Source organism: Schistocerca americana, chromosome 8 (assembly GCF_021461395.2).
Source record: "Schistocerca americana isolate TAMUIC-IGC-003095 chromosome 8, iqSchAmer2.1, whole genome shotgun sequence".
Lineage (NCBI taxonomy): Eukaryota > Metazoa > Arthropoda > Insecta > Orthoptera > Acrididae > Schistocerca > Schistocerca americana.
The window spans coordinates 325,131,347-325,146,046 of NC_060126.1; the positions used below are offsets into that span (position 1 = coordinate 325,131,347).

General features: G+C 42.9%; 1 protein-coding gene across 1 annotated transcript in view; it reads left to right on the forward strand.

Annotated features, from left to right (window-relative positions):
• LOC124545810 (odorant receptor 2a-like) overlaps positions 1-14,700 on the forward strand; it is a 59,182-nt gene that overhangs the window by 43,477 nt on the left and 1,005 nt on the right. Inside the window, exon 4 of the mRNA XM_047124756.1 lies at positions 790-945. Coding sequence (XP_046980712.1) covers positions 790-945 — 156 coding nt within the window. The remainder of the gene's footprint in view (positions 1-789; positions 946-14,700) is intronic.

Genomic DNA, 14,700 nt, shown 5'->3' on the forward strand with positions numbered 1-14,700 from the left:
AAAGGTGTTTTCGCCCAGAAAAATCAGCTGCAGCAGAGCACTCATTGGAAAACGGACTCTTAATTGCTTTTACGATAGGTCTATTACTACACGGACCAACAGCTTCTGGAACAGGGTAATAAATGAAGCAATATAGATCAAAATATCGGGAGACACCGTCAATAAAGACGGTGGATTGCAACTGGGTACACACTTTTATCCAATGATTAGGGAGCTGAAGCGGGCGCGGTAGTCGCGCCACAAAAATATTGCCGTATATGGTGCGGGACTGGATACCAGTGTCGTCACTGGTGGGGGCGTAGCTATGTAAGAAGAGCGGCGGTACTCACACGACAATCAACCACTTGATAACGGTAGAGCAGAACTCTGCCGAAAACTCGTGGGAAGTTACCTACTTGACGCTGCTATAAACCCGATAATGTTTAATTAAAATAATTGTAAACTGGTAGACACTACTCTAGTACTAACATATCAAATTATCCTGCAGTTCATGATATCTAAAATGTGTAAGAAATTGCACGGATGTATATTGAATGGGAAGTATTTTGCCATTGATCAGAGAGTCATCTCCAAAAAAGAGAGTTATTGGAGAAACAAGACTGGAACATTGTTTCTCGTGTAAGATTTTAAGCTGTGTATTGGTTTCGAGAATGGAAAGTGGTTAAAAACCACAACACTATTTTATTAACAGCAAAGGTGCTGAGATAGAGATTCTCCACGCTATGTTCGTGCTGTGGTAAGTTGTCACTAGGGAGGTGTCTACCCGGCCGTGTGTTTACCTGTGCGCAGGCGGAGGCGGTATCGTCCGCGGCGTACAGCTGCTCTTGGGTGGAGGCAAGTCCACGATTCAAACGTGTCCTGAGGATCGTCATGTGTCGAGCCCAGAAGCCGCTGGTTCTCACTGCTGGACACCTGTACGCCATAAATCGGGCCGCCTTTCTCACGGTAAGTGTCCGTTGGAGCAATGAGTCTGTGGCCCCAAGAGCGTCGTTTTCGCCAGTGACTACAGGAGAATCTCATAACGCGGGTGAATAGTCGTTTGTTCGTTTGTTTTAAAAGCTAGTGATCGCTCGTTGGCATCTGTCAGACAGGCAACAAGCAGCCACTGTCCAAGACAGGGAAGTAACCGTTCCTGTAACCTTTTACAAGTTCCTAACCAAGAGTGGAATACATAGTTCCATCTGTAAGCTTTGGTTGTTTAGTTTTCGAATTTCTGAATGTTAATTTGATATTTAATAGCAAAGTTTTCACATTTTCTTTTGTGTCGGAAAGTAAACCGATTTTGTGACATATTAAAAGTTCCTAAGCAGGAGAGAATTATTTAATCTCACCTGTGTGGAGTTTTTGAATCTCTGCTTCTTAATCTAATTTATTATATACAATCCTTGCGTTTTTATTAGTGCCTACAGCAGAATTCCTCAGGGCGTGTCGATAGTCCTTTATTTATCTGTGTAGTGTAGTTTTCCACGGTCTTCAGCATGGCTCCGGACTTTGATTCCCGTGTGTGAATGTGAGCCGTATAGGTGACACTTTGCTCCGAATTTCAGGCCGTGTTGTCTTCGGTTACACAGCTTGAGGTTTCAGTGGATGAGCTTCACTGTTGTGGGCATCCAACGAACGTCCATCATGATCCACGAGTCTGCCGATCTGCCCGCACTGGTGGCCAGCCAAATTCCTGGCCCCTCAACCGTGGTCGAGTGGGAGGTCGCCTCAGGACTTGGCAGGTTGCGAAAGACTTCCTGAGGGGCTGGACTAAGCCTACTCTGTTAGTCTACAAACAGGTTCCAGTTGCTGTTTGTGGCTGAACAGCACAGTGTGCACCCAGCTGCAGGTGGTGGATCACATCGGAACCAATGTGTGTCGCTTTGGATCGGAAGAGATACTCTGTGGTTTCAAGCGGCTATGAGAAGAGGTAAAGGCTGCCAGTCTTTCTTGCGAGATGAAAGCAGAGCTCAAAATATGCAGCATAGGTCACAGGACCGATTGCCGACCTCTGGTACAGAGGCGAGTGGAGGGTCTGGATGAGGAGATCGTGTAGGCTGCAGGAGCCAATTACAAGCGGGAGGGGACTACACGGCTAGAAGAAGCTGTGTGGCGTGGACTGGGAGGTTTTCTAGGTTAGAGTGTCTCGAGGAAGCACAATGAGGAGTTCGCTCTGAAAAGATGCGGTCGTATTTGTGTCAGTAAAGTACCAGAGCTCCAGGCGCTAATAGAAAGCACTCATAATCAAAGCGTTATAGGCATTGAAATCTGGCTAAAGTCAGAGTTAATTCACCAGAAATTTTTGTGAAGGAGCTAATGGTATGCCGAAAGAATAAGGTAAATATGGTCGGTGGTGGTGTGTTTGTTGCTGTTAGAAGTAGTTTATCTTGTAGCGAAAATAGTGTGAACAGAGATCATTCTTACAACCGGAATAAAATAATAAATGGATCCCTTTACCGACCTCCCAACTCAGATGATACATTTTCTCAAAAGTTGTCTAATTTCAAACACGTACCCAACTCACTAAATTATAGAATTATGATGAAATCCCGACCTTTAGCTGCTTACAGGCGTTGATAAATATCAACAGGGACAGTCGAAAATATGTGCCCCTACCGGGACTCGAAATCGGGATCTCCTGCTTACTTGGTAGATGCACTATCTTTTTTATTTTATACAATTTTGTTCGGCATTGTTCGTTTCATTTAGTCTGGGCAGACGTGACATGACATCTGTTCAAGCGAATTTTTATCTGCTTTTTTGTAAAGAAATGTTTTTACTGTATTTATGAAGGATTTGTGACGTACCGTATTCAGTCTCGCTACGACAACCCTGTGTTCGCTAATCTCTGTTTCTGTTTTAATGCTTGTTATTAGCTCAGGATTATTTGTGGATAAGACGTCAAGTGTGTTTTCACAGCCGTTTATTATTCGAGTGAACTCATGAACTAACTGCTCGAAATAATTTTCAGAGAATGGGTTTAACACAATTTAGGATGATGTCTTACCCGGTTTTAAACATGTATTTTCACCAACATATGGAGGGTAAATTGAAGTTACCACCAACTATAATTTTATCTGAAGTTGGTACCTGTTCTTTCGGTCATGTCCAAATAACAATACCATTCGTCGGGGCAGACATTGGCAACTGTCTCTATTGATATTTGTCAAAGTACGTAAGCAGCTAAAGGTCACTCAGTTTTTCTAGTACAGAGGAAAATCTCGCCGAACACGTTGAGCTCCCGTGCCGGCTATCCGAGTGAGTCACCGAGGGCACAGAGGATAGTGCGCGTGCAGGGACTTATCTCTGGCACGCTCCGCGTGAGACTCACGTTTCCAACGTACTGTCCACACAATACATTTGAAGTGCCCCTGCCCACTACACTCGCTACTCGCGTCAGTTAATCTACCGATTCTCGTAAGGGTTCGGACAATGTGAGTGCAACCGCACTGAACAAGATCATTGGCCGGTAAGCCTTATCTATATGAAGATGGTATCTGTTCTTTCCGACATGTTCCCAAGAACAGATACCATTGGTGACCTTGCAGCTCTCGAAGAATGAAGCAACAATGAAATCGAGACCTTTAACTGTTTATAGACTTTGATAAATATCAAGAGGGACAGTTGAATATGTGTGCCCCGACCAATGTTATTGTTATTTGGACATGACAGAAAGAACAGGTACCATCTTCACATAAAATTATAGTTTGTGGTGACTTCAATTTACCCTGCATACGTTGGTGAAAATACATGTTCAAATCCGGATTAAATATCATTCTAAAATGTGTTAAACTCATTCTCTGAAAATTATTTCGAGCATATAGCTCATGAGTTCACTCGAATACTAAACGGCTGCGAAAACAAACTTGACCTCTTAGCAACAAATAATCCTGAGCTAGTAACAAGTTAATAACAAGCATTAAAACAGAAACCAAGATTAGCGAACACAGGGTTGTCGTGGCGAGACTGAATACGGTACGGTACGTCACATATGCTTCAAAAATAAAGTAAAAACTTTTATTTACAAAAAAGCAGATAAAAATTCGCTTGACGCCCTCCTGAGAGACAATGTCCGCTCCTTCCAGAATAACAATGCAAGTGTAGGCCAGATATGGCTTCTATTCAAGAATATTATATCGACAGGACTTGAGATCTTTGTACCAAATAAATTAACAAATGACGGAGCTGATCGTCCTTGATAAATGAAACAGGTTCAATACTGTTGCAGAAACAACGAAAAAAGCATGCCAAATTAAAATGAGAGCAAAGTCCTCAATATTGGCGATCTTTTACAGAAGCTCGAAATTTAGCACGGACTTCAATGTGAGATGCTTGTAATAGTTTCCACAGTCAAAGTCTGTCTCGGAAACCGGCAGGAAATCCAAAGGGATTCTGATCGTATGGAAAATGTGCTAACTGTAAGACACAATCAATGCCCTTTTTGCGCGCTTTGCAATAGAAATACTATCGACGATAGTTCTGCTGAAGCAGAATTTCTAAACACAGCCTTCTTAAATTCCTTCACCAAAGAATACGAACTAAATATTCCAGAACCAGAATAAAGAACAGCTGCTAACATGAGTAACTTAGAAGTAGATATCCTCGCAGTAATGAAGCAGCTTAAATCACTTAATAAAAGAGTCTTAAGGTTCAGACCGTATACCGAGTAGTTTCCTTTCAAAGTGTGCAGATGTAATAGCTCCACACTTAACAATCAAATTTAACCGCTCGCTCGATGAAAGATCCTCACTAAAAAATTACAGAGTTGCACAGGTCAGACCTGTCTTCAAGAAATACAGTAGGAATAACCCGTTATATTAAAGACCCATATCATTAACATGGATATGCAACATGATATTGGAACATACATTGTGTTCAAACATTCTGAATTACCTCGAAGAGAATTTTCTATTGACACACAGTCAACATGATTGTGAAACACAACTCGCTGTGTAATAACAGGAAGTGTTGGATGAGATCGACAAGGGATTTACAAACTGATTTCGTATTTCTAGATTTCCAAAAAACGGCTTTTGACACCGTATCTCACAATCGGCTTGCAAGCAAATTGAGTGCTTATGTAATATTGTCTCATTTATGCGACTGGGCTCGTGATTTCCTGTCAGAGAAGTCAAAGTTCGTAGTGACTGACGGGAAGTCATTGATTAAAATATAAGGGATCACTTGCGTTCCCCAAGGTTGTGTTACGAGGCCTTTGTTGTTCCTCATCAACATATACGATTTAGGAGAGAATCTGACTAACCGTCGTAGGTTGTTTGCTGATGAATTTGTCGTTTATCGTCTAGTAAAGTTATAAAAGATCAAAACTAATTTCAAAAAGATTTATATGAGGTCTCTGTATGGTGCTAAAATCGACGATTCACGCTAAATAATGAAAAGGGTGAGGTCATCCACATGAGGGCTAAAAGGAATCCACTAAACTTCGGTTACCCGATAAATCACTCAAATCTAACGGCAGTAATTTCAACTAAATATGTAGGAATTACAATTGCGATCAACGTATATTGGAAGGAGCACATAGAAAATGTTGTGGGGAAGGCTAGCCAAAGACTCAGTTTTATTGGCTGAACACTTAGAAGAAGGGAAAGATCTACTAAAGAGACTGCCTAAACTACGCTAGTCTGTCCTGTCTTGAAGTGCTGCTGCACAGTGTGGGATCCTTAAGACATAGGATTAACGAGGGACACAGACAAAGTTTAAAGAATGGCATTACATTTTATACTTTCGAGAAATAGGGGAGAGAGTGTTTAGGACATGATACAGGATTTAGGGCGGACATAATTAAAACAAAGGCGTTTCTCTTTTCGGCGGGATGTTCTCACGAAATCTCAATCATGAACTCTCTCCTTCGAATACTAAACTATTTTTTTGACGCCAATACGCATAGAGAGAAACGATAATCATAACAAAATAAGGAAAATCAGAGTTCGTACGGAAAGATATAGGTATTCGTTTTTTCCGCGCACTGTTCGAGAGTGGAATAATGTAGAATTATTGTGAAGGTGTTTCGGTGAACTCTGTTCCAGGGTACCCATGTAGGTGTGGACGTAGGTGGATCTTGGAACTCAGCCTGGTGTACACCTAATGGGGAGTGGAAAAACACCTAAAAAGCACATCCATGCTGGTCGCCACACCGGCCCACGTCGTAAAACTGCCGGGCGGATTAGATCCGAGCTGGTACACCTCCCCGTCCCGGAAGCGGCGCCTTAAACGCATCGCAATCCAAGCGGTTAACTCTCTGACGCAACCAATAAATATTTACGTCTGACTGGATCTTCGGAAACTACAGAGGAACACATAAAAACCAAATAACAAACATTACATTTAAAAATCACCTATCTTCTGCTTGACAAAACGACATTAAAATACAGATAAAATGATATTTTTTCACAACCATGAATCAGCATTCGACACATGTAACTTACGTAAAATGAGCTGTCATACTAAAAATGTACGTAAATTAAGCTGTCCTACCAACTACCTGAAGTATGGATGTACAACTGTTACATGAACTCACCTTCCACTCATATCAGCGCACACTCCGTTGCAGAGCGAAAATATCTTTCTGGAAACATCCCCAAGGCTATGGCTAAGCCATGTTTACGCAATATCCTTTCTTCCAGAATTGCTAGTTCTGCAAGGTTGGCAGAAGAGCTTCTGTCAAGTTGGAAAGTAGGAGACGAAGTATAGGCAAAATTGAAGCTGAGAGGACTGCACGCTTGGGTAGCTTGGTTGGTAGAACACTTACCCGCGAAATGCAAAGGTCCAGAGTTTGAGTCTCGATCCGGGACACAGTTTTAATCAGCCAGGAAGTTTCTTATGAGCGCTCACTCAGCTGCAGAGTGAAAATCTCATTCAAGACCTTATGAGTTTAGGTGTGAGTTAGCGCATTCACGTATAGATCGTGCTCACCCAGTTTTTACAGGACGCTGACGACTATGTTGCAAGGTTCATTTCACTGATTAAACAGTTACTCACTCTCAGAGAAAACAATTGTCGTCTATGGGTGATATGTTTCCCTGGACCGCGAAGACTAATAGAGAAATAGAATGCTACAAAGACATTTTCCAGCCAGTAACGCAGATACAGTCGTAATGTATCTCATCTTTGACTCTTCGTACTAAAAGCACGGCCTTTCAGCCGTAATATGAAGTACGAAAAACGTCGCACATAGAAAGGAGGCAAGCAGCATTGCAGTTTCCTTCATTCGATCAACTTTCTGCTGTTTACGTCTATACTACGTTGTCTTCCTGATTACAGGCAACGTGAGTGTGCTTTGAAATTTATTACGAAAACCATACTACTGTAGTAGGCTAGAGTCTACCGACCTTATGGTTCAGTTTGGCACTTGGTGGTTCCACTGCAGCTTGATCTTCACAGAACATCATAATCGACTCTCACCTCATACATGTATGACATATGAAACTTACTTGTGCCGATTATAGTGTTTCACAATAGAGCCATTAGAAAACTTACAACTAGTCAAAGGATAGTAACTGGATAGAAGAAATGGCGTATAAGTTGGTATTTTATGTGAAACCTGGTTGGTAGGTAATCAGAGAGCGCACAGGATAAGGTTAGGGTTGTGGATGGGGCCGTAAACAGTTACTGTGGGTTGCACAAATACACAACTTTATTTTCTAAAATATTCCACTTATTTATACATTGGTTTAAAAGACCACAACTAAACAATGCGACACAAGGCCTAGTTAAAGAAAATTTGAGATGCTTTCCGGTCTGAAGGCCCCAAAACCACAGCAAACACAAGAACGGCTGAAGGTCTGGCTTAGAAATCAAAAGCAATTAAAAGTAGAAGGTAATTTTTTTAAAAAAACAGACACGCAATGAAAAAAATTTGCGGCTGAAGGCCTACACTATACGTCTGAAGGACAACTATAATTAAAGCATATTAATAAATATTTTTTCCTAACGAAGAAATTTCCTTTTGAACTTACAACAGAACGATTGGAGCTAGATTAATGAAATGTTACCTTCTTGCACCGCTGAAGGCCCCAAACAAATTTGAAACAATGGCTGAAAACCTGGGCAAGAGATCAGATAAATAATTTTGAATTATAAAAAACTTTCCTTTAAAGAATACACACAGCTGAAGGCCTTACTAAGGGATTCACACAAATCCTTAGCTGAAGGCCACGCATAACACATGGAACAAGTTACGACTTAGGGCTGGGATTACAAACAATTTCAGATAGAAGAATTTTTATGAAAATAATTTTTTTTTTCGTTAATCAGTGCTCAAAATTTTAAATTAAGACGACTGAAGGCCTTTATGTAAAATTTAAGGAAACTAAATTAATACACTGCAGAAGGCCTCGTACAATACTTCAACTAAAATGAAAATCACAATTTAAAACAAACAGAACAGGTGGTGCTCAAAAGTGTTCCAAGGGTCGGCCTGGGAAGGTAGCACAAACGTAAGGTGAGTTGAGACAGGCGGCCTAGAGTTGTTCGATAATCGGATGGCAACCCAAACTAGGGACGGCCCAAGGACCGACCAACAATTTAACCAATTCCCTTAAGTCCGACCAACGTCACAACGATGGAAAATACTGGCCGAGGACGAGAATACGAACAGCACTGCTAGCCCGAACGGCCCAGGGAGCAACAAGCCGCAAATGAACGCAGAGATTTCACAATAGTTGAGGTTTCATAACACTTTAACTAATCACTCAACTTCAGCGTCCCGGTTAGGTGGGCAACGAACTTGGTCACTCTCGCAGCTAGCGCATCACGATCCGAGAGTGCGTGCAACTGTCAGCGGCCCAGGCCTGCCCTCGTGCCATGGAGACTTTCCTGCTGCTCCATCCCAACTGACTCAGTCAATCCAGCATGCAGACTGCATTAAAATTACTGCTCAGTGAAAATCAAACAATCTACACACGGTTCCACGAAATACTTCCGTCGTCCGATGAGACGACGGACCGAACGACCAACGAAGGTCGTCCCCACTCAAGTCATGTGTGTCGGCACGGTAGGGCGAGTCATGGCTGTGCGGACCTCGCTGGTGCTCCGTCCCGACTCTCTTGATGTCCGTTCGCAACTCGGACACGCGACGACCCGGAGACACTGACTCAGACACAACCATGGAGAGGGAATACTTGCCCATTGGCCACCCGACATCTCTGCGCAAGGAAGGAACCGAGCCAAACCACGTACTGCAAGATGACCAACTGAAGGGGCCCAGGAGCGGTCGGAAGACCAAATACCCGTCGTCCGATGAGACGACCGGCCGAACGACCAACCATCGGTCGTCCCCGCTCAAGTCTCCTTCCGTCGGACAGTAGATGTGTGTCTCCAGCGGTCGGGCGAGTACTGGTTGTGCAGACCTCACTCGAGCTCCATCCCGACTGAATCCACCGCACACCACGACCGGCAAATAAAACAGTCGCTCCAAAGATAGTACGACAGTGCTCTTATCGATACCGCTGGTGCTGCCACTCACGGGCAGGCAGGCCAGCAACTTACTGACGCCAGTAAATCTAGTACGGAGCGGACGGCAGTACCGCAAAGACAAGATGTCAAGTAATAAATGGCATGAACACGAATCGCGCACGGCTCATTATGTTAACATCCACTTAGATTATGTTCAAGTAGTTCAAATGGCTCTAAGCACTATGGGACTTAACATCTGAGATCATCAGTGCCCTAGACTTAGAACTACTTAAACCTAACACACTTAAGGACATAACACACATCCATGACCGAGGCATGATTCGAATCTGCGACCGTAGCAGCAGCGCTGTTCCGAGCTGAAGCGCCTAGAACCGCTCGGCCACAGTGGCCGGCCACTTAGATTATGTGGCTAAATTGATTTTTCCCAAATGTGAAGTTGCCAAAATGTCGTTATTTGACTCTCTAAGTATGGTACTCGATCAGAGACAATCGCCATGGGCTTTCGCTGTCAACTATTGATTGACATTTGTTTACAAAATTTTGGCCAGAATAAATGACCACGTGAACTTACTTTTATTGGGAAAAATGTAGATAGCTAGAAGACATTCATAGCGCGACACTGTGTATGAAGGGGCTTCTATCATGTCTTAAAGTATTATTACATTTTCAAGTATTCTAGTACAGCTTGGATGCGTCGTATCTTACACAGAAAATACTCCAGAAGATAGACGTTTACTGTGGTTGTTGCATCACAGACACAGTCCCTTCGATTGTTCAGGGATGTCACTAAACCCGCCCAAAGGTGTAAAGAACCATGCATGAGCACCGCCTATTAGATGGAGGGGATCCGACAGCTGACCAATTCTAGTCATTCCACCAGGAAGGAGGTACATGGCTCGTGTTGTCTGCAGTTCAACCATGCCTAGACGGACAATACCGCGGTTCAATCGCGTCCGGATTGTTACTTTGTGTGAGGAATGGCTCTCAACAGTGGAAGGGTTCAGGCATCTCGGAGTCAACCAAACCGTTGCCGGCACGGTAGCTCAGCGTGTTCGCTCCGAGGGTTAGCTGCCCTCTGTAATAAAAAAAAAAACTGAGTTAATCGATCAACAACGAACTTAAACGGACGTTTTACGACGTCCGCCCCGAGCAGATGCAACGAACGAAAGCGAAAAAATTGACATTGAAATAAAAAAGATAAAAAGAAAGAAAAAAGATGGATAGAGCAAAAAGAACCGATGTTCTTCGGACATGGAGGAGATGCAGACAGACAGGAACTGTCGATGAAATGCCTCGCCTAGGCAACCGAAGTGCTACTACTGCGGTGGATGACCGCTACCTACGAATTACGGCTCGCAGGAACCCTGACGGCAACGCCACCATCTTGAATAACGCTTTTCGTGCAACCACAGAAGGTCATGTTACGACTCAAACTGTGCGCAATAGGCTGCATGACGCGCAACTTACTCCTGACGTCCATGGCGAGGTCCATCATTTCAACCACGATACCATGCAATGCAGTACAGATGGGCCCAACAACATGCCGAATGGACCGCTCAAGATTGGCATCACGTCCTCTTCACCGATGAGTGCCGCATATGCCTTCAACCAGACAATCGTCGGAGACATGTTTGGAGGCTGAGCACCTTAGCCACGCTGTCCAATGAGTTCTGATAGGTGGAGGTTCTTTTGGGGTGTCATTATGTGGGGCCTGCTTACGCTGCTGGTGTCATGGAAGGCACCATAACGGCTGTACGATACGTGAATGTCATCTTCCTATCGATAGTTAACCATATTGGCGGCGCTTTCGTCTTCATTGACGATAATTCGCGCCCCCATCGTGCACATCTTGAGAATGACTTCCTTCAGGATAATGACATCGCTCGACTAGAGTGGCCAGCCTATGCTCTAGATATAAACCCTATCGAACATGCCTGTAATAGATTGAAAAGAGCTGTTTATGGACGACGTGACACACCACCCTCTCTGACGAATCTACGCCGAATCGCCGTTGATGGGTGGGACAATCTGGACCAACAGAGCGTTGATGAACTTGTAGATAGTATGCCAGACGAATACAAGCATGCATCAATGCAAGAGGACGTGCTGCTGGGTGTTAGAGGTACCAGTGTGTATTTCAGCCTGGACCACCACCTCTGAAGGTCTCGCTGTACGGTGGTACAACACGCAATGTGTGGTTTTCATGAACAATAAAAAGGGCGGAAATGATGTTTACGTTGATCTCTATACCAGTTTTCTGTACTGGCTCCGGAACACTCGAAACTGTGGTGATGCAAAACTTTTTTTTATGTGTGCGTTATTCCTGCGGAAAGCACAATAAGCACGTATGAGCTGAGCATGAATGTCCTAAGTTTCAGAAACTTTTGCGAAAAGAAAATTAATGAAGGCTAGACTTGATACTAATATACATTTTAATTCAAGAAATAAGCAGGAGAGTTCACAATAAAAGATGCATATGTCATTCGCCAGACTACGTAGAACCACACCTCCACATATTCTCAGAAATATCAGAAAGGAATCTTGTATACTTGTATTCATAAATCACCGAATTAAATAGCTAGAAAAGTTACTTGAGACACAACTATATTCACGGATGGCCTAATGAAAAACCAAAATTGTTGATACAGAATTACCCCCATGTAACGCTTGCAAGCAATATCTCAGTAATACTGAAAACCGTTGACTAAAACGCATAGAGGAAGTTAGTTACCACTTTCACGAAGAAGCTGAGTACAGCGTTAGCTCGAGCAATGACGTGCAGCTGAGAGACGTATGCTTCTCCGACGGCATAGGCCAGGCGAACTCAAATTTTACCCATCTCGCACCTCATTGGTCGTCAGAGTTCCGTCTTTAGCCACTAGCAGGGTCTGCCTCCTTAGTTACAATGGCGGGTTCACAGCAGACACACCAGAGTGTACTAGAAATCCTACCGCATTGTATTGCCAACTCAATGGTATTCTGTTGACCCGTCCTTAAAGTCATACCTTCCAGCGTCGCGTCTCGTTTCTCGTCTGAGAATTGTTCGAATGTACCGTGGGATGATGTGATCAGTTTCGTTTTATTACGGCGTTTGATGTTTTCGGGCTGATGAGATTCATAAGTTTCGTTATCTTCTGACCGTGTAAGGAAGTAGTAATTCCCTAGTGAACGAAGGAATCTCGAAATGGAAACAAGAGCCTGGGCGAGACAATGCTGTTTTATTACATCGCTGCTGCCTGTTGGTTTAGCCCATATTTTTTTCTGATTATGTTTTTTAGTATTATACTCCCACAGTTTCCCAATTTTATGCTTGTTCACACATGCTAAGCTACATCATTAGGGTCGCCTCTGAATATTTTTCCTTGATTCTACTTCTGTGTTTTGCAGATTTGCTAGAGCGTTTTATTATTTATGTTTTAGACATTTATCTCTTTCACTTTGTAACGGAACACCGTTCTCTCTATAATCAGATAAATATGAAGGCACAACATTTACCAGTTTCTTATACTCTTAATATATTCCGGTGAATCTAAATAGAGTTGCACTTAGTTCAGAATTCAATGTAGCCATCATTGGGTACATGTGTAAACTATTACGTCATGTAACTGGAATACATATATGTAACCTTTCCTGGTTCACTGACAACTTTTTTTGCGGCTGAGGAGTAGCGCGAGAAACCATTTTATGTTACTGGTTGCATATTTTACGACCACTGTTTAGAGTTTCATATCGATCTTCATGCAATGATGCGGCATAGTGCTAACCTACATATTGTTTAGTAATGAAAAGAATATAACAACACAGCTCTGCCTACTAAATATTTATACCTGTTTTATGCAGGATGAGTCACTAACTACTGCCACCAAGAATAATTCAGAAGCTAAAACGTTTGTAGGACAAAAGTTGCATGAGACAACGTGGGCCATAATATGACGTTGATTTTTTGTTGCTAGGTGGGGTCGCTTCAGAGATATGAAGGTTACCTTTGTTTATTTTGGATGGGATGCTATAGCTTGGTAATTACTTTCTGATAGCGGCCGTCGAGACCAAACTAATGATGTGTAACAGCAAGATCGTTGGTGGTTAACGGAGGTCAAAAAGGTGGCATGGACGTCCATTTACAGAAGGTGTTCGAAGTGGTAACCATTGGTATAAATGCAGTGCTGCAATCTCCTTATCATGGATTGAGTGGGATTCCTTATCACATCTGCATTTATCGAAGCACATGCTTTGACAATTCTGTCTCGCATATCTTCAGGTGTGGTTGGAACATTTTTATAAACATGTCTTTTACGAATCCCCACAAGAAAAAATCCAGAGGCGTCAAGTCAGACGAACGAGCTGGCCACGACACATCTCCTCGGCGTCGAATCCAACGATCTGGGAATTGTCTCAGCTACTCATTTCTAGCCATCAATGAAAAATGTGCCAGAAACCCATCGTGTTGGTGCCACATTCTGTTCCCTGTTCCTAAAGGTATTTTGCTCCAATAACAGACCAAATGTTTCTTGCAGGAATGTGGTTCACCTCCCACCATTAAGATTTCCTTGGATGAAATAGGAGCCTATAATTCTGTCTTTCAGAATCCCAAAGCAGACATTCACCGACCATTGTTTTTGGTATGCAACTTGCCGCAGCCAACATGGATTTTCAGTTGCCCAATAATGCATGTTAAGCAAATTAACATTTCCATGGATTGTGAATTTAACCTCATCAGTAAATAAAATCAAATTAATAAATGTGTCATCCCTCTGAATCTGAAGTTGAGCCTATCGACAGAATTCAATGCGACATGTACAATCCGTACCAGTTAATTCTTGGTGGAGACTGATATGGTAAGGGTAATATTTATTGCGATGGAGGCCGCGAACATCACTGCTCTGGCTCATGCCAGATTCCCTTGCGATTTGACGCGAACTAACACAAGGATCTCGAACCACAGTGGCAAGAGTACCGATTTCCGATCCACCTTAATAACTTTCCTTTGGCGGATATGTTTCCGATGCGTTAAAGATCCAGTTGTTCTCAATTTATCACACACACATTATAATGTATGACGTGTAGGGTGAGTACGTTGGGGATATCTTTCAGCCTATAAGTCTCTAGCCCCCAAATAATTTCGTTGGCATTCTTCATAAATGAGAAACATATCGACTTGTTCTTCAAAGGAATACATAATTCACATTCGCTTGATTTGACGATACTAGTCTTACCGTTCCTATTTGTGTTGTATTGAGAAACTGTCGAATGGTGTTTACATGTCAATGGCACGTTAGATGGGTA